This window comes from Cyprinus carpio, chromosome B25, assembly GCF_018340385.1.
Source record: "Cyprinus carpio isolate SPL01 chromosome B25, ASM1834038v1, whole genome shotgun sequence".
In the NCBI taxonomy this organism is placed as follows: Eukaryota; Metazoa; Chordata; class Actinopteri; order Cypriniformes; family Cyprinidae; genus Cyprinus; species Cyprinus carpio.
In genome coordinates this window covers 5175465-5195099 of record NC_056621.1, presented here as the reverse complement: position 1 = coordinate 5195099, position 19635 = coordinate 5175465, and the positions used below count along the sequence as shown (strand labels likewise).

Genomic DNA, 19635 nt, shown 5'->3' with positions numbered 1-19635 from the left:
ATTTTTTTAATTGTCCTCATTTGTAAGTCACTTTGGATAAAAGCGTCTGCTAGCTAAATGACTAAATATAAATGTAATTCTTTCAGATTGTTTTTAATTTTTCTTATATATATTTGTTTATAAATTTTACAGGCATATTGGTAAATAAATAAATAATGTATTTATTATATATCAATTATAGATGCATAAAACAAATAAATATATAAAATTATGATAAAGCAAGATGAGTAAAATACATTTTTCTTTTTTAATAAATGTTTTTCTTATATTTGTCACCTTTTATTTATACAAAGTTACTTATGCTTGGTGTTATAAATAAAAAATCTACTCTAAAATCATATATATATAGTAATCTATTTTCTGTTGTACAATTAGTCTATTTTATTTTGTTAACTGATTATTTAATTTTTTATGACCCCGTCCTTTTAGAATATCTAAAACATTTTGAATTTATTTTTATTTTTATTTTTTTTACTCTTTCCCTGTGTGTTTTTAAGCGCTTTGAATTGCCATTGTGTAGGAAATATTCTAAATAATCCAGTCTATCTGCATATTATATTATATGATTTCACCAATGATTCTCTGTTCAGATTAGTTTGTGTGAAATGTTTTTTTGACCAAATTTAAAATAAGCTGAGGTTGAACCGAGGTTAAACTGATTTAAAAATACATTTACGTCCTTTCCCAATTCTCCAGAAATGGAGCTAGAGCAGGAGTGAGAAAACAATAGGCTTATCTCCGAAATGATAAATGAGTCACAAATGTCAACACATCCATCATTGCCATTAACTCAACCCAGACATAAAGACCTCCTAGAGAGAGGCAGAGTTCAACATTACACACAGTTTACCACGCCGTCGCTGTGCAATAAGAGAAAGATAATAATGATGACGTATGCGTTCACAACTTCATATATCAATAATCTCAGTCAGTTAAACCTTATAATCAAAGTACACTCAGTAGATATTGCAATAACAAAACTTGCTTTTTAAAGTCTTTATTTCTTTTTTCCCAAGTAGACGGTAACAATCCAACCCCAAGAACAAATATATGACTTCTCCTCTAACAAAATTCTTATCTACTCTTATAAATAAAGCATTATCTAAGTTCATATCACATACAAATGAAAGACCTTTATATCAGAACAGATTGTTCACACATTTTTAAAATGTTTGACGGATTATATACATGTATCATCTATTTGGAATTGCATAGCAACTCATACAAAGCACTGACAAAATACATATTCTATCATAATGACAGCTCACCACAAACACACTATGGCAATTTGTAAAAAAGACCAGTTTCCTGTCTCTTTTATTATTCAAGCATTTAGTCAATTGTACACGTACATAAAGTGACCTGGTTGAATATACAAGAATTTAAACCGCAGACGATGATATAAATATATGTAAATATATAGGTAACTCTGTTACCCAGTCATTTGTCACTGAAAATGTGATTTATCATCTAAAAACTCTACCAGAAGAATTATCTGTGTACTTAAAGGGATACTCCACCCCAAAATGAAAATTTTGTCATTAATCACTTACCCCCATGTCGTTCCATACCTGTAAAAGCTTTGTTCGTCTTCGGAACACAATTTAAGATATTTTGGATGCAAACCATACCTCTGTGTCTCTCCATATCGCTGACCTTGACACTGTTATTTACTTGGCAGTCTATGGGACAGTCACAAGCCTCCCGGTTTTCATCCAAAATATCTTAAATTGTGTTCCGAAGATGAACAAACTTTTACGGGTTTGGGACGACATGGGGGTAAGTGATTAATGACAAAATTTTAATTTTGGGGTGGAGTATCCCTTTAACATGCTCGATTTGGCCAGAAACCAAAACCAACAAGTTTGCGTTGCTGCATGACTTTATAAATTCTGTAAAGAACCTAAAATTTTCATTTAAAAGTATAGCAGTCAGTGCAAGCAATCTATGCTAAGAGATACGATCCCATTCCTGAAGGAAACGTCATTCATAGGCAAACTTTATGGTCATAGGCAAATCTACTGACTAAGAAATTATTACAGTTTATAATATATTGTGAATAAAGAATTGATTTAATGCTATCTAAGGTAGTAATTAATGGAATGTTTTTACGAAATTCAAGCATTTACCACAAAGAGAGAAACTGGCCATAAGCAACAGCTGAGGAAGCATTCTTAAACGTAGGAGGCCATGAAAACAACGTCTCTATCTCAAATTAGAACAAACACGTGAAGTGGAAGCCAAGCTAAAGGAAGTTTCTACGGTTACATAAAATCTGTAAAACCTTTAGATATGCAATCCAAAATTCAAACATTAATATTACGTAATAAGAAGCAGCAAAAACCTCTCCTATTAATCTCTCATGAGGTTTGTCTGGTTTTCTTTAAAGTAGTTTAGTAAAAGCCACTTTCATACATGGTATTTCAGCCCTGAAATTCCTAAAATTTTGCACATTGGGTCCTAAGGAGTGGAGCCCTGAAAGCTGGACGTAGCAAACTCATGCATTCTGAAACATGACACAAACACTGTCTTTTTGGCATTACAATCAATATAGAGATTAACAAACTAATTTCCGCACATATGCTGCCTCATAGCATCGCTAACGTGTGGCCGTACCGGATAAACCGGCCATGGGAGAGAGCAGATAAGACTCAGATGGAATGGATGGTTCCGGAGGCCGGTCACACAGCCGTCTCATGGTCCTCCCTCTGGATCATCTGGTGGTGTTGTCGGTTTTCCAAGTATGCGGCCAACTCCATGTCTAGAGCTCTTTCTGCGTACATCTTTGAAGTTTCACCCTGCAGAATGACAGAAAGATTAATTAATTTGATTTTTTAATTTTTTGCAACTTTTTTAGTTATACTGATGCTTGCTGGAGTGAATAAATAAATAAAATATATAATATAACAATATAATATAATACAGAATAGTTTTTGCAATTATAGACAAATAAAACAAAAAAAATCATATATATATATATATATATATATATATTATTAAAAGACATTTCTCTTATTTAATGCAATATATTTTCTTAGTTTTGCCACATTTTTTAATTATACACATAATACATATGCTATAAATAAATAAGATCTATTATAATAAAATGACATTTTTACAATTATAGATAAGCAAAATTATGATAATGTAAGATACGGGACTTCTTGTCTTTGCCACCTTTTTATTTTAACACATGCTTGGTGGTATAAATCAAAATAAATAGCTTAAACCCACGTAATAGTAATATATTATTAAAATAATAATACATGTTTAACAAAGTTTAAAAAAATGCTTATTTGAATATTGCGGGATCTGTGACATCACACCTCCATAGCAGCACATCGGCGAATAGTAATACATCATAGCACCATAAGCCCCGCCCACTGGCATTCAGTCATTTATCGGTATTCATCGGACAAGGGCTTCACATCGCGTCAAAAAACAAACAGAACGCATTATAATCATTTATACTGTCTCCAGTATTCTTGACGTACTGCTGCCAACAGAACAAACAGAAGAATAAATGAATTGACGCGTCCAGCTCGTTTCCATCTGTAGAGATTTCAAAAGATCCTCAGCTTCAGAAACAAGTTTATGATTTATTTTAATGATGTCCCAAATCACATTGGAGGATTATATGTTTATTCGGAGCATTTGACTGCAGATTGTTTTGTGAACGAGGCACAGTGTAATGAAGAGTTTGAGAAACATTTATTGCGGAGGAAACAGCACTGATAAGTGGTTTAAGTGTTTAAATATCATCCAAGGAAAGGTCCATGTGAATGTTCTCACCTGTAGATCTGTCTTCATGAGGGATGCTCCGGCCTCCACCAGGTAATAGCAGATTGTTCTCTGGCACAACGCAGCTGCCTTATGCAGGGCCGTCTCCCCTCTGAATAAAAAACAGAGAAACACCTCCTAATCATAAATGTCAATCAAATCTAGCTCCTTTATCCCTTTCACCACAAATTAAATGGAGTAAAAGATGCCGGAGTGGCTCCAGCACTACTTACGTTGATTTCTCTGTCACATCAAGGATGCAGGCCGGAGCTGTTCACCAAAAACAGTGAAAGATCATTAAAAATTAGTCAAAAATCAAAAAATTAAGTCCAACCAACTCACCGTTATCAATGATATACTTCACAATCTCTTTACTGCCTAAAACCACTGCATGATGGAGGAGGGTGCAGCCAAAACGGTCCTGGACCAACAGGTTGGCCCCACCTTCATGCGTCTGAACCAGCTGAGAACATGAACGACCAGAGAAGAGGTCCATGAGGTCTGGTAATGCTAATGTATGATAGTGCAGGACTAGGTTATTCTATGAATACCTTTTCGAGGTTGCCAGACTTTACGGCATCAAAGAGCAAACTGATTGATTCTGAAAGACATCACAAAGCGAATATGAGTGTTTTTATTATACAAAATGGCTCTAGGAAATTATAGAAAATGCATGAAAATGTGATAATATATTATATTAAATTATATTTTATAAAATACTTATACTAACAATAACTGTATATTTATAATAGTTTATTTTATTAATAATATTTGAAAAAATAAATTAATGTATTAATTAATACAATTATATATCATATCTAATTATACTCTAAAAGAAATTGAAAAATATGAGCACTTTATTGTACAAAACCGGTATTTTTCGTAACGATTTTAAAGTTGTTTTTATAATAATAATAAAAAAATAATAATATAAAAATAGTTTATTGTATTATATATATATATATATATATATATTATATATATATATATATAATATATATATATATATATATTATATATATATATATATATATATATATATTACAATAAACTATTTTTATATTATTATTATAAAAATAAATATAAAATGTGTGTACCTTGATCACTGTCATTCCAGCCAGAATCTAACCTGTGAAATTAAAATGGAATATTAATACCACTTTTCATAATCAAAGCCAACTACATCTGTCTGTCTCGTCAGCGATGATTATTAAATATTGCATGTACCTTGGCACATTCACTGAGTCCTCATCAGCTGTGTTTGAACGATTCAAATTCATCATTTTTGCTCCCCTCCTTCAAGATGAAAGACATTGGGCAAAGACAAGCTTATGTAAGATATTCATTTGAAATGGATATCTTCTCCTCCTCTCACAAACAAAAAATATGACATGGTGCAATGGTATATTTCAAAGTACCATGGTATTATTGTGCCATTGTAGTGCACTTCTGTTGCAGATGGGCATTACAGAGCTCTAGTTATGCACATGGAATAACTTTGTTAGCTTAGTAATGATGTTTGCTATAAAAAGGCATATCCGTGTTGTCATGGAAACACTCAAAGCTTTGGACGTCTGAATTAGACCACAAAGCGCTCAGTTTGAGATGTACCTGCACAAGCCTGGCTTTGTGGGAGTCTCTGGATCGCTAGTTTGTGTGCGCGTGTCGCTATCCATGCTCACGCTTTCCGTTTGGCCTTCAGCATGCGTCTGGTGAACCCTGCGAGAGCATGATGGGATGGACAGACAACAGAGAGGAGGATGTGTTTACATGCTGTGGGGGGCGGGAAACTCATTGTTTGTGAGAGGTGTATAATTTACTGTAACAGAACAACTGCTACAATGAGGTCTGACAGATGGGATGTGTTTTTTCAGCGATCCGCTGTGCGTCAGGCAGGGGGAGGGTGAATGTAAACACAGATAGATGAGATTTTAATAGCAGGGGCCTTTATGAGGGACTGTCCTGTCCTGGATGGACTCACATTTGAGCAACACACAGATTTGTACTCGCTCACAGGAGACTTTGGCACAAAAATGTCGCTGTCCCTCACTCTCTCTATCTCACCATCAGATGTGCACACAAATACACAGACTAAAAGACTTCCCCTGAGGGAATAGACTAGAGCTGAAGAGCAACTGTCGTTTTTTTTCTCTTTTTCAAACAGGAAGGAACGCATTCGGTTCAGTCTAGTGTTACTTATTTACTGCACACACACAAGCTTCTCTAGATATGTATTTGGGAAATTCTGAAATTCATATCAGTTGTTTTTTTTTTTTACTTAAATTGTTATGCTAATATAATTTATATGTTGGTATTTTTTTAAATATTTTTTATAGGTATACATGTATTTATAATGTAATATAGTAATATTGTATTTATAAAATACATAATACATATAATATATATATCTATATATATATATATATATATATATATATATATATATATATATATATTGAAATAGATATAATAAAATCTTTTAATAATTAAATGATTTAATAATAGTCTAGTTAAGAAGAACATTTTTTTCATATAAATAAATACATTTTGTTGCTATTTTTACAATAATATTGTACATATAAAATACATAATATAAATTAGATACAATAAAATATATTTTAATATTTAAATAATTAAAATATTTCATTTATATAATTTAAATGTTCATTTATCATAATTATTAATTTATATATTCATAACAGTTTATTGTCTTAATGTAACAAAAAAGATATACAATGCCAGTTAAAATTTTTACTTAAATTATTATGCTAACATATTTAATACATAAAATACTTAGTATAAAATATATTTTGATATATTATAATATATGTTGATATTTAAATAATATAAATAATATAATTTATATTTATAATAGTTTGTTGTATTAATATTAACTTTATTTCTAAAAAAAAAAAGTATTATAGATGTATATTAAAATAAAAAGATTTAGATGAAAAAATATATATATTTTTTCTAATGGTTTCAGACATTTAGACCACACTATATATTATATTACTGTATATTATTTTTTGGGACTTCCTACTCTTACAAAAAAGTACTGTGACAGGACTACAGTAATAGCATAAGATGGTAATATCATGGTACTGGAAAATTAGCATATTCATATACCATGCTTTTTCCATATTACAAATCCAAAAAAAACAACGTTATATTACCATGGTGCTTTCTGGTACTTTTTTGTAAGCGCATTTACACCAGTTGTGCATAATAAAGAAAATTATCATTCTTATGGATTCAAGCTAAACCTGCATCTGTTTTGGCAAAAATAACAAGAAATTAACAATTAAGAATTTTTTTAGTTCCTTAATGAGGGTTTTGTGCACTTTTTCCGGGGATATTCTCAGAAATTTAAAACTAAACCTCCCTACGCACGTACTCTGCTAGTCGACGGTGTTAAAATCATCTGCCAAAGTAAAAAGTGACATAAAATTGCACCTTGAGGCTGTGCAAAAGCTGTTCGCAGCCCTAACAACATGAGTTGATCCAGTTTAACCACACATTTTGTCATCTGAAGTGACTCGTTTCAATCTACCTGCACAGTGGAGAAGGCCCGGCGGAGCAGGCAGGAAAAGCAAACTGGTCTGTGCTATTGGAACATCCCCCAACACTTTCCATCGCACCCGGCATTCCGGGCGACGTGCCCACCGTCTCCTTGGTGACCAGCTCCGGGTCCAAGATGAAAAGCTCATCCTGAGAGATCTCCGTCACATAGTTTAGATGCTCCTGCAGAGATATGCAATGAAATCTGCACATTGTGACATGCAACATAGATGTAAAACGTCAAAGTTGCCTGTCGTAGATACCTGACCGCGGTCTATTCTGTAGAAACGGTCTGCTGTAGTAGCTGTAAACAATCCAAAGATGGAAAAATCTGATTGTGGGGTTTGCAAACATCACGCTTTAAAGTTTTGGAAATGTCAAGAGCAATGAATCTCACAAAAATGATTCGACATAGAAAGCCTAAGTTATGTACTATATATAATTATAACACTATTTTTTAGATAAATTCTATGCTGTTTTTTTTTCTTTTCAAAATGAACTTGAAATGCTCTACTTACAATCCAGGAAGCACCATTTTGGTGAAAGCTTTGGCATGTGCAGTGTGTCTGTATTCACACCATCCCCCTCCTAAAGAGAGAAAGACAGAGAGAGGAAAAAAATACACAGAGAAAGTGCAAGTGAAAAATGGCTCTTGTCCAAAATGGCCTCACTGTGTGAGTTCAATTAGTCACAATGTGTTTTTCTGACTGTAATTGAACAGGAAGTCAACGTGCAATGGCTGTCACATGCTCGATATAATATGTTTGGCATGAATAGTGGCAATTACAGTGGAAAGCGACTCTTAAAAGTAAAATACATCATTTGTGTTTGAAAGGCGTGTTAATGTAACCACAAGAAAATGGATTTCGAGCTAAATTAAACGAAACATTTCTTTTCTTTCCAAGATGTAGCATTAACACAGAAGTATTCTTATTTAGCCAAGAATGACTTAGTTAAAGTCACCATTGCAACCCATTTTACTAGAGTTATCTGACTTATATATGATTGAAACAATATTTTCAACAACAATGAAAAAACCTGTAGCACAGGATTTTAACTATTAGAAATTGTTTGGGTTGTTAAAGTTGTTAAAAAGGGTGTTTCATGCCAAATGGGCGGAGTTGAAAATAAAAGGGCTTGATTATGCCACTGAAAAGGAAAGTTGTTTTAGAGGAGCAACAAATTATATTATAATAAATAATTACAAAAAAAAAAAAATTATTCATAACAACAACAAAAGAATAATCGTCAAAAAAAAGACAAGTAAAATTGATTAAAAAGGTCAAGAGTCAATTCTGATTTCATGTTGACATCAAGCCAGTCTTTGACAGTTCAGATCCTCCCCTTAACCTCTGCAAATGAGGAAGGAGGTTGTAGCCAAATCGGCCTGTTGGCACATTTCTAACCAGGATTCAACAAGTCTGAAAAGCACCTCATGTAGCTTCTCGATATGCAGCCGGCACGTCTCCAAATCACTGTTCCCAGGAACCGTAATTATCCCCATAGGAATCGCTGAGAATGTGAAAGAAAAGGGGAAACAGATTAGGATCGGTTTAAAGTTAGTCGTATTTGAAAAGCAAAAGCTTTTCCGGGAGTGCATGAGTAGGTTCTCAGAGCTGTGAAAAAGAGAGAGGACGAGGAGAAGAGATACTCACAGGCCTCCCTGAGCTGCTCCTTATCATAATGAAGAGCTTCATAATCACGCATGCTGATACGGTTCACCTGGATCTGCACTTTCTCTGTGATGGGCAGCTGACTACATCCATAAGGAGAAAGAACAGTCAGATTTCCATCCATCCATCCAGACAGACAGACAGGTAGACAGATAAATGATGGATGGACAAACGGATAGACAGACAGACAGACAGAGACAGACGGATAGACAGACAGACAGACAGACAGACGGATAGATGGATGGATGGATGGATGGACGGACGGACGGACGGACGGACGGACGGACAGACAGATAGATAGATAGATAGATAGATAGATAGATAGAGGGACAGAGGGACAGACAGACAGACAGACAGATAGATAGATAGATAGATAGATAGATAGATAGATAGATAGATAGATAGATAGATAGATAGATAGATAGATAGATAGATAGAGACAAGGATAGATAGAGTAGATAGATAGATAGATAGATAGATAGATAGATAGATAGATAGATGGATGGAGGGATGGACAGTTAGACAGACAGGACGGATAGACAGACAGACAGACAGACAGACAGACAGACAGACAGACAGACAGATATAGACAGACAGACAGACAGACAGATAGATAGATAGATAGATAGATAGATAGATAGATAGATAGATAGATAGATAGATGGACAGACAGTTAGACAGACAGACTGTTAGACAGTAAGACGGACGGACAGACGGACGGACGGACGGACGGACGGACGGACGGACAGACAGACAGACAGACAGACAGACAGACAGACAGACAGACAGACAGACAGACAGACAGACAGACAGATAGATAGATAGATAGATAGATAGATAGATAGATAGATAGATAGATAGATACTGACTCATATAGTTGTGGTAGAGAGATTCTTCTCTTGGTCTTCTGCAGCATGTTGGACTGGTTCCTGAGGGTGATGCGTATGACGGATGGAGCCAGTCTACAGGGTTCTCCATCCACCTGCACAGGGATGGGCTTAAAGGTTGTCAGGGTCACCTCCTGACACTGATGAAGCCTCTCACCATGTCCTCCAACCTGCAGCGTCGCCTATAGAAAGATAGCAGCAACATTTGGATGGATTCAAGTTTAAATGTAGAACAAATCAATTAAGAAAACAAAGCCAAATCTCACCAGAGAGGTCATGGTGAAACCGATAACCTCGATGAGCCCGTCGTCATGTTTCTGTGGCCCAAAGTCATTGTGCTCACTTGGGTTCCCCCATGGCATCGTACCAGCGCAATACCTACAGAACATAATGCCCAGCTCAGTCAGGATAATCTCATTTTAATGAACTCTAGACTAGTTTCTTGTGTCTAGCTTATATTTTATCCTGAAATAAACATAATTTGGAGCAACAAATCTCTTTTAATAATGAGGTTTTCAGTCCAAGTTTCCTGTAATGGTTAGATCACAAAAAAATATATTACACATATAAAAAATTATAACACTCAAAACAAAATTCTCTCTCTCTCAAAGTAAAAAAGCACATTATGCCAAAGGTTCTCTTATATGGTAGTTACATAAGACATTTGTTTTGCACAGTTCCATTTCAGGTCAGTTTACCTGGGGATGTTGAGGAACAGGAGGCACTGCAGTTTCATATCCTGCACTTTACTGGTTAGATCAGTGCCATCACACTGCACAGGAAATAAGAAAAAGCATATGAGCGAACATTGTAAGTATTTGTGCCATTATGTTAAAATGCTTTTATATATGCATATTAATTTGGTGAAATACTATTTTTGTTTACATTTTTATGACCGTAATCAATAGTAATGACTTTATTTATGTGTGGTTTAAGTGATATATATATCACTTAAACCACACATAAATATATTATACATATTATTCTGCTTTTCTGAAATGTAAAACCCTAAAGCTGATAAATTACATATGCATTAAGATAATTATTATTTATTGGTGTAATTTTATTTAATTATTATTTATTAATGTATATATACACAGTACACATGCATAATTTTTAAGTATTCTTTTTTATTAACTTTTATATATACAATAAAAATATTTAAAATATATTTCCCGTTTCAAATACCTTGGGTTATATTATATAAAAAGTGTGTATATACATATATAAAACTTAACGTACCACAACCCTGATGTGTTTGGACAGATCTTTGGAGCTGCGCATCAAAAAGTCTGAGAATGCTGTCTGCAGAGGAGCACATGTATTTGAGCAAATATGTTACATTTTATACATAACAAAAAGAATGAACTTAAATATCTACATGACTTTATCGGACAGACACACTCACCCCTGCATAAAACATCTTATTGCGAAGTCGACTATTGAACCGTTCTGGTTTAGCCTCTGAGGAATCAAAATAACATCTTAGAAATTTGAATGCTTTCACAAACCACAGATTTTATATGCAGTATGCAAACCTTCACTTCAGAAACCAAATATGAAAAATTACACGAGTGAGTGAACACACCTCGGGACTCGTGAAACTCCAAGGTCACATGTGCATCAAATCCAAGGCTGAAGTAATTGTTGAAGACGTCAATGGGAAGCTGAAATAGACATGGAGAAGTCATTAGCTCCCCCTTACCATTCATTTCAACGTTTATAAAAACTCTTTACACCCTCCTTCATGCTTGACTTGTTGTAAAGCTAGAAGGATGGTGGTCTTCTGCTAAAGTCTAGCACCCTCTACTGGTGTCAGCTGACCTTGTCTGTCTGGTGTTCATCTCTCTCCTCCTCACTGGCCTCTAAATTGGGCTCGACGCTCAGGTTCCATCGGTCCAGCTGGACGATGTTTCCGTCTTCTACATGGGACAAGATCTTGGACACCGGTTCATCCGTGTAGCCCTGAAAGTCAACAAGTACAAACATTTTCAAAAAAAAACTTGTAATGGTTAACAAATAGTGGGACCATTTTCTCTTGTTATGCCACTTTACGAATGTGTCAGCAGTAAAAATTACATGTTTAAACCACAAACCTCATGCTGCAAAACAAAACTTGTGGTTATATTAAAATACAGGAGCTTTTTCTTATATTTGAACGTCCAAGGAAATGTACTAAGGTTTATTAGAACATTACAATCAAGAGTTTTCAGGTTCGTACCCCGCCCCAGTTGAGAGTCCTGGCTAGGTCATTTCCTGTCCCGAGGGGAAGCACGGCCACGGCGGGTTGAGGGTTCAACTGGAGCTCATCCAGCACTGAGAGAATCCACCCAACCTGTTCAAACAGAGCATATAAATTACATGAATGTCCCTATGAATTTCCAGACTGAGGGTAGCATGATGGAATCTAAGAGCAATATCTGAGAGATTGGCTCGGATCAGTCAGTGTTATTTTAGTAGTGGTGTTATGCCTAATACATTTAAATTTTACCTGGACTTGAATCAGTTTCAAGTACCTGTCGAGCATGTCAAGCACATTGCCCCATTGGAAAATTTGCATACTGTGCACATACTGAAACTGTATGAGCAGAAATGATATTACCCACCATCCGGTTTTATCTAGATAAGAGCGCAGATATTTGACTAACCGTTCCGTCACCGCCACAAACGAGGATACGCAGGTTGGGCACTTTGCTGTACATTTCTAACTTAAAAAGAGGAAGAGAAAGTGTAAGAGAAAACGCTCAAAGCGAAGAAAGAAAGAAAGTATGATCTATCAACTCTTACCCCTCTCTCGGACCTCCCTGAGTGAGGTCGAACACTTGCCGGGGGTTCAGGTACCACATGAAAGAGCGGATGATTTTCGTTCCCTTTATAAAAAAGAAGAAGAAGTGCTATTATGTGACAGTAAAATAATATTTCTATGCACTAGGAACTTTTGAGTGTCTCTTCTGACCTGGTTTCCGCCACTCTTCGGATTGACAAACACCAGCAGAGGCTTCATGAGCTGAGAAGGAATCGGTCGCACAATAAAGTGCTTCCATTTGCCATCCTGCAGAGAACGAAATATTGAAATCTCGTCATATATAGAAGCATATGACTTTTATTCACAAATGTTCAAAGGTTCAGAGGTGTTTGCTACCTCTGTGGCTTTCTTGCAGGGTTTGGCTTTCAGAGATGTTTTCTTCTTTCTTTTACTGCTCTTCAATGATGCCTGTATAACAGGGACAGTTTATAGACATACGCATTTTAGTATTTACATTTGAACTCATCAATGCAGGTGACCTCCTTTCACCATGTCCAAACCATAAAACACTGCATCATAAAATTACATCACTATTAGTACTTTAGAAATGCATTCGGAAGATATTCATATATATCTATAAGGTATACATTCAAAGGTTTTAAGTTGCTAAGATTTTTGAATGTCTATTTGTTCAAAAATACAGTAAATATAACGGTAACATTTTGTATGAACCTCGTTTTCTTCAGGTCAGGTGGTACCTGCTGTCTGCGGACTCTGATGATCCAGGTTGGAGGGATGATCACAGCCGCGTGAGCTCCGAGGGAACACGTCTCCTCGATTTTCTGCAGCATGAAGCAAGTCACCTTGTTGTGATACTGTAAGACACATAGCAAAGTGCATTGATTTATCATACTTGAAAATTTGTCAGCATTGTATGCACTACTTCCACTCAAACATTTTGGTTAGTTTTTGAAAAAGAATACAGTAAAAACAGTAAGGGTGTGAAATACTATTAAAATTTAAAATAGCCTTTTTTCTATTTTAATATATCTTAAAATGTAATTTATTTCTGAAATAGCAAAACTAAAGTTTCAGCAGACATTATCCTCAGTATCACGATCAGAAATCATTCTAATATGCTGAAAACAGTTGGGTTGCTTGTTATTTATGCAAATTTTGAAATAGAATGATTTGTAACAAAGAAAAAGTCTTTACTGTGTCTTTTGATCAACTGAATGCACTCTTGCTGAATAAAAACATCATTATTATGATTATAATTTTTTTTTTTTTATCTTTCTGCCTCCAAACTTCTGAACAGTGGTGTATGTTGCAACACTTACTGCTTGCTTACACCAAGAGCAGCTGATGGCCACGATATCTTTACTGTGGAAGGAGAATTTCTGCTGGAAACCCTGAGGAAAGAGTGAAATTAGGCCATAAATACTTTCTGGATGATTTCACATTTCATATTTTATGAGTCTCGCACTGACCTTTCCACATTGCCGGCATTTTCCGTCTTGCCGTCTCCTATGGACCCAGTGATGTCTCATGTTTGGAGTCTGAAACACAAACCAGCTCAGTTGTTTAACAAAACTAAATAATAAAGCTCATTTTAAAGGACAAAAAGTCTTACCTCTCGGACATTTCTCATCCCTGGATCTTTAAATGATGGCTTACATCTGAAGTTAATCTACAGGGAACAGTAAAATTCATTTGTTGACAAAAAAGTTCAAAACATTGTAAGTTTTTCAGCTTTACAACAATCGTCTAACCTTCTCCAGCTGATCCATGCATACAGTGTGAACTGCTATTTTGCAGGATGCACATTTGTGGCGAGGAAGAGATTTTTGCTGAGAAAACAAAATGAAACACAATGATTGGCATTTTAGTAATACATCTGAATCTGTGTGTATAACATCTAACCAGTAGAGGGAGCTCTCGTGCAGGGATTTTTACAAAAGGAAAGACACTACTATAAACTACTGGCTGTGCAGTTGATCGTTTTAAGAATAAAAATATGGGTAATTTACCAGTGACTTTGCAAAACAATACGTCTCTCCAACGTAACAGAAATCTCCAGCCGGACTGGTCTCAAACCACACATGTTGACCAAACTGGGCATTTTCCTGAGGAAGATAACTAACCAGTAAGTTAAACAGAAGTTACAGAGATTAATATGGATTACTGTGTCATGAGTTGGAGTTTACTGGCAACTGCCATAGAGATAAATGAAACCGTTGGAATGCTAACTTGTTTGTTGAAATACAAATGAGTAACTCACAGTCCAATCCACGGTGCTGCAGATCTCTTTGTTGGGTTCACATTTGCCTGGTATTATGGCACCGGATTGGGCAGCGTTATCCTGCACACAAACCATCCCAATCAATTTCTTAAAAAAAAAAAAAAAAACAATGACAGTGACATTAAACAGACTAAACAGACTGTCTGTGTCCATCATATCCTAAGTCAATTAGATTAAGAACACTGATCAAAAGAAATACAATTATGAAAAATTTTTCCCTGAAAGGATGGCATCTTTTTTTACACAGCTTTTCACCTGGAATGCCTTGGGGGTCTGTTGGACTATTTTCACTAGCCCCCATGACTAAAACTATAGAGCTTGGCTTGGAAATATATAGGTTTTTCCGCTTTTAATCTGCTTTTAGTACTATCACAATACACTGTGGATATTTGATGTTTAGCCTATGTCATTAAGCTCACCAAATTTGGAAGATACAGCACTGAATTTTATACTAAACAACAAAATGAAAATTGGCTGGTCTTTAATGTAACTTTTTCTATATAGAATTGAGTCTGTACTTCAACGTTCATGCTAAATGGTAACACAGTAGACAAGTGCATAAACAGATGTAGCCTCTCCTTATACAGAAACTCTGATTCAATTATGGCTATGACAAGAAAGTTGTCAATGAAGTTTATGCAATGAAAACACAGAAAATGCATTTCTAAAGGCAAATATTACCAAGGTTTTTTTGTAATCCTTTTGTAATCAAAACCTTGCTCACCCTGACCTTTGTGTCCTAATCCCTACAGAGTGAATCAGTGAAGCTTAGCAACCTGTTGATGAGAAGCCCACTGGGTGATCAGTAACGTTGATGAGTCACATTACCTCGCTATGGTAGCAGCTGCGCTAATGAGCGAGCGCCATGGTGCTCGTATCCACGGGATGGAGAATGAGAAGGTCAATGCAATGAAAAGCTGCATTTCAACTACCTGCTCTCACATTCAATATAAATGTTTGAATGCTTGAGAAATGACTAAAGATATTGACTTGAAAGTGCTGAGTTTGTAAGTGGAGATTCATGTGTATTGCAAGTCATAGTATAATCAGAAAACCTGTACATTCTGGTGTATTTATTTGGTCTTTACTAAAATATAAACTATTTAGGGATGTTCATACTGACAGAAATTTGCAGCTGCAAAGTGGTTGGACAACATTCATCTTCATCAAGAGTGCGAAAATAAATTTAAGCAGAGGTCAGCTTCATGCAGTTGTGCAATGACGTGATGCAGCAACTATCAAGCAACTTGGTGACCTCCAGTAATATAGTTGTCATTGTGTATGCACCTTTAATGCTACAAGCCTAAAGAAACCGACAAATAACCGTTTTCTCCTTGTGCACCTCAGCAAAGCCTTGGTCAGTGCTCCCCAAATCTGAAATCTCAAGCCCTGATCATTTACCTGTAATTTTTCTAGTAACACTGAAGACCTTGATTAGCTTACTCAGATGTCTTTGATTGGGGTTGGAGCTAAACCCTATAGGGCACTGGCCCACAAGGGCCAGATTTAAGGAACCTTGGCCTAGGTCATAATTAGTTTCTTTGGCTGCATCCGAAAGCAGAAAATGCTACCTACGCAGGCAGCATACACTCTCAGAAAAAGAAAAAGGTAAAAAACTGGCACTGGGGCAGTAAGCTTTCAAAAGGTACTAATATGTACACTTTAGGTACTAATATGTACTACTGAGGTGTAAATATGGTATACTGTACCTTTTAGCTTTTGTACCTTAGGGTATGGCCCCAGCTTTGTACCTGTGCTGAGGTAGGAAGGCAAGAATGTAAATCTGAGTACTAACTGAGATTCGGGAGTTACCTTCGAACGCAAATGCTGCCTGCAAGTCATTGACTGATAGGACAGCAAAGCAACAAGTCAACTGTCTAAGCTTTCTGGCGCAGCCTTTGTGTTGTTGTTCTTGCATTTCATGAAACCCTACATCTAATTTAAGGGCACAGCATGAAATAATAACAACTAGACACAACAACAGAAAGGTTCTACATACGACAAGAATCCACTCCAAGACTCCAGCCTGGGATCGTAGTAAGCTCCCAGGAGAGGATTGAGAGTCGCATGGCCCCTGTAGCAGGTAGAGCTTCTTCGGATAGGAAGCGGCAGGCCTCTTCCTGGCCAGGGGCTTCCCGCTTTCGAGATGGTGGAGACCCGTCGACGGCGCCTCCTCTGGCTGCTGCGGCAGTAGCGGACGTACGGGCCCGGCTCCGCATAGCCATAATGTGACGAGTTCCTCCGGAGGCAGCGGGGAACTCGGATCAGCGGGTGGGCCTGGACACGCTCTGCCACCACAGCCAGAGGAAGGCATTCCTGCTGGCATAAAACAGCAGACTCTTTGATCTCCCAGTCTGACAAATCTGCCTCCTCTAGGAACTCCTTGCGCAGCCCTAAGTGATGACTCTCATCCGAGTGTCCGCTGGAGTCCTCGCTATCACTGTCGCTGTCGCCTTCTGAAAGAAGGACATCTGTGTGACTCCTGAACTTCGTGCTGCTTCCCTTGAGTTCCACTTGCCCTGGCAATGGACTTCGGCTCTCCTCATCCTCTTCCTCCTCTTTTGTCATCTGAATTAAGCTGGCCAGCAGCATGGACGGTCCCAAGAGGTGTGTGTCTATATTGCGGAGCTTGCTCACCTTCTTCCGGCGTACGGCAAAGCGAGGATTGGCTTTCGGGGTGGTGGTGCTGGAGCGCCGTCTACCACTGCTTTTCTGAACCGGTTGACTGCTAGTGATTCGAGGTAAAGCCTGAAGTTGGACACTGGATCGGCGTCGCTGGGTCAACGCAGTGGACGGAAGACCTATGCTGGAGCGTCGACGGGCACGGCTGGCTGGCACTGCAATGCTTGGCCTCCTGTGTCGACAGGGTTCAGATACGTGGCCGTCATGAATGGCTTCTCCTGCTTCCTTCCTCTTAAAATGCCGTCGGAAAAAAGTGTCCATGGTGGCTGGAAGAATACAGTTCTTTTTCTAAACTTCCCCCTGAGGCTGTTGATTGAAAATTTAGCTGGTCAGCATAGATTAACCATTTTAGCACTTAGTTCTAAAACTGCTGAAAGCTTGTTACACTGACCTCCACTGACCAAGATTTAAACCTAATCCTTAAAATGGAGATAATCTAGCTTGACCCAACACATGCCCGAAATGGTCAAATTATAGGCAGTTATATTATGAAAACACAAAATAACCTCATCAACAACAGAGTTCACAACTGAGTAATTAACTGCGATAGCATGATTAGAAGATCTGGTCTACCAAGTATGACCTTTTGGTTAAAAACCCTGATGGGACTCCACAACATAACAACATTACATACAGTATATTTCACCTTTTAGAAGGGTCGTCTAGACATGAGTTTATACTGGTTATTAACATTATTATGAATGTGGAAAGCTAACTCCGCCTGTCCTAGCACAGATTTTCCTGGGGTTTACGCAGGACAGTTTGCCTTCCAAATCGGGTTAATACTAGCAAAGCCCGTTGACTACAAAGGTGCATTGTGAGTTCACGGGAGATGACATCATGTCATAATGACGTGAAAGGCACTCAAGGAAATGAAGCTCTGCTCAGCTCATGAACATCCTGATTATCACACAGGGATGTCCAGGGCAGATTATAAGGGCTTTCTGACCCTTCAGTAGTGACTGCCTGGACTAATTATAGCAATGTAACTAGTCTATCTCATTTAGAGACGGATTTGACCTAGACACAACTCTCAGGGTAAGGAATGATGCTATTGGTGCTAAGTATTTTGTAGCAGCAATATTTACAGTAAACATGGTATTGTACTACAGTAGAGGTGACAGTACATTACAGTACAAACAATTTACCTGAAAAAAGGTAATTGCAAATTGTATTAAAATATGTTGTGTCCATACTAAACACTTCTATGTAGAAAAACAACTGTTCTTGCTCTCCAGGGAGAATAAGGAGGTGACACTCAACCAAGACTAATTACTGTCAGGGTCATCTCTAGCAATGGTATGTTATTAGTGAAGTGGGTTCATTTAGTACCAAAAATATGCACTTAAACGCAGAGTCTGAGTTTGATTAGCTCCATCTAAACTGAAGACGGGCAATAAAAAAGATGGATAATAATATCACATGATTGTTTGTCACTGATTGCATGCAGATTAGGGGTTCTGTTTGTTTACTCTGCAACAGATTTAATTAAAAAACACAGCTTAGACCATTTTAAATAATTCTGACCAATATTATTTACATATATATATATATATATACATACATTTGAGAAAATATGTTTCTTTTAAATAGTCCAATTATTATTGTTTTGTTTTTTTATTTAATTGCATTTCACAATATATATGTTGCAATATATGTAATGATATATACTTTACATATAATGATGATGATAATACTAATAACTTTATAATAATAATAAATAAATAATGATAATAATAATAACTTTAGCTACACATATCATTTGTTTTTGTCTGCTACATTTAAACAGATTTACATTACACAAAGCTTTATGCATGTTAAAAGATAAATATTCATAGCAGTACTCAATATAAGAACAACAACTGGTCCAAACTCACTGCTAAATGTCCACATACAGTACAAACACATACAAAACCTCCCTAAACACTAAGTTCTAAAGCTTAACTCTGCATATCTGTCCAGTTATAAGTCAATATCCAACAACAAAAACAAAAAAGATATTAT

At 36.5% G+C, this 19635-nt stretch overlaps 1 protein-coding gene and 1 pseudogene across 3 annotated transcripts; both read right to left on the bottom strand.

Annotated features, from left to right (window-relative positions):
- LOC109045640 overlaps positions 1-19635 on the bottom strand; it is a 638390-nt pseudogene that overhangs the window by 320989 nt on the left and 297766 nt on the right.
- Positions 1883-19141, bottom strand: LOC109092791 (diacylglycerol kinase zeta-like). Of its 3 annotated transcripts, XM_042752688.1 has the most exons (33): positions 16945-19141; positions 14929-15036; positions 14678-14773; positions 14420-14497; positions 14281-14337; positions 14138-14206; positions 13988-14059; positions 13406-13522; positions 13044-13115; positions 12858-12953; positions 12689-12771; positions 12550-12610; positions 12123-12236; positions 11726-11866; positions 11490-11568; positions 11310-11365; positions 11144-11206; positions 10600-10673; positions 10168-10279; positions 9884-10083; positions 8997-9097; positions 8774-8853; positions 7860-7929; positions 7605-7645; positions 7334-7524; positions 5392-5499; positions 5008-5076; positions 4878-4909; positions 4332-4381; positions 4123-4243; positions 4014-4050; positions 3793-3892; positions 1883-2798 (listed from the first exon to the last, which is right to left on the bottom strand). In XM_042752688.1, the coding sequence occupies exons 1-33, from the start codon at positions 17890-17892 to the stop codon at positions 2682-2684; spliced, it is 3813 nt and encodes a 1270-aa protein (XP_042608622.1). In that variant the 5' UTR covers positions 17893-19141; the 3' UTR covers positions 1883-2681. The 3 variants fall into 3 exon arrangements, with proteins under 3 accessions (XP_042608622.1, XP_042608619.1, XP_042608621.1); XM_042752685.1 differs by lacking the exons at positions 5392-5499; positions 16945-19141 and having other exon boundaries at positions 14929-15024; XM_042752687.1 differs by lacking the exons at positions 5008-5076; positions 5392-5499; positions 16945-19141 and having other exon boundaries at positions 14929-15024.

Excerpts from the sequence above, each read along its gene's own strand:
- LOC109092791 (XM_042752688.1), bottom strand. The coding sequence starts at position 17,892 with ATGGACACTTTTTTCCGACGGCATTTTAAGAGGAAGGAAGCAGGAGAA. Across the intron at positions 14,207-14,280 it reads GGATGAGAAATGTCCGAGAG|ACTCCAAACATGAGACATCA; the intron begins GTAAGACTTTTT and ends TTTGTGTTTCAG. Across the intron at positions 4,382-4,877 it reads CTGGAATGACAGTGATCAAG|AATCAATCAGTTTGCTCTTT; the intron begins GTACACACATTT and ends GATGTCTTTCAG.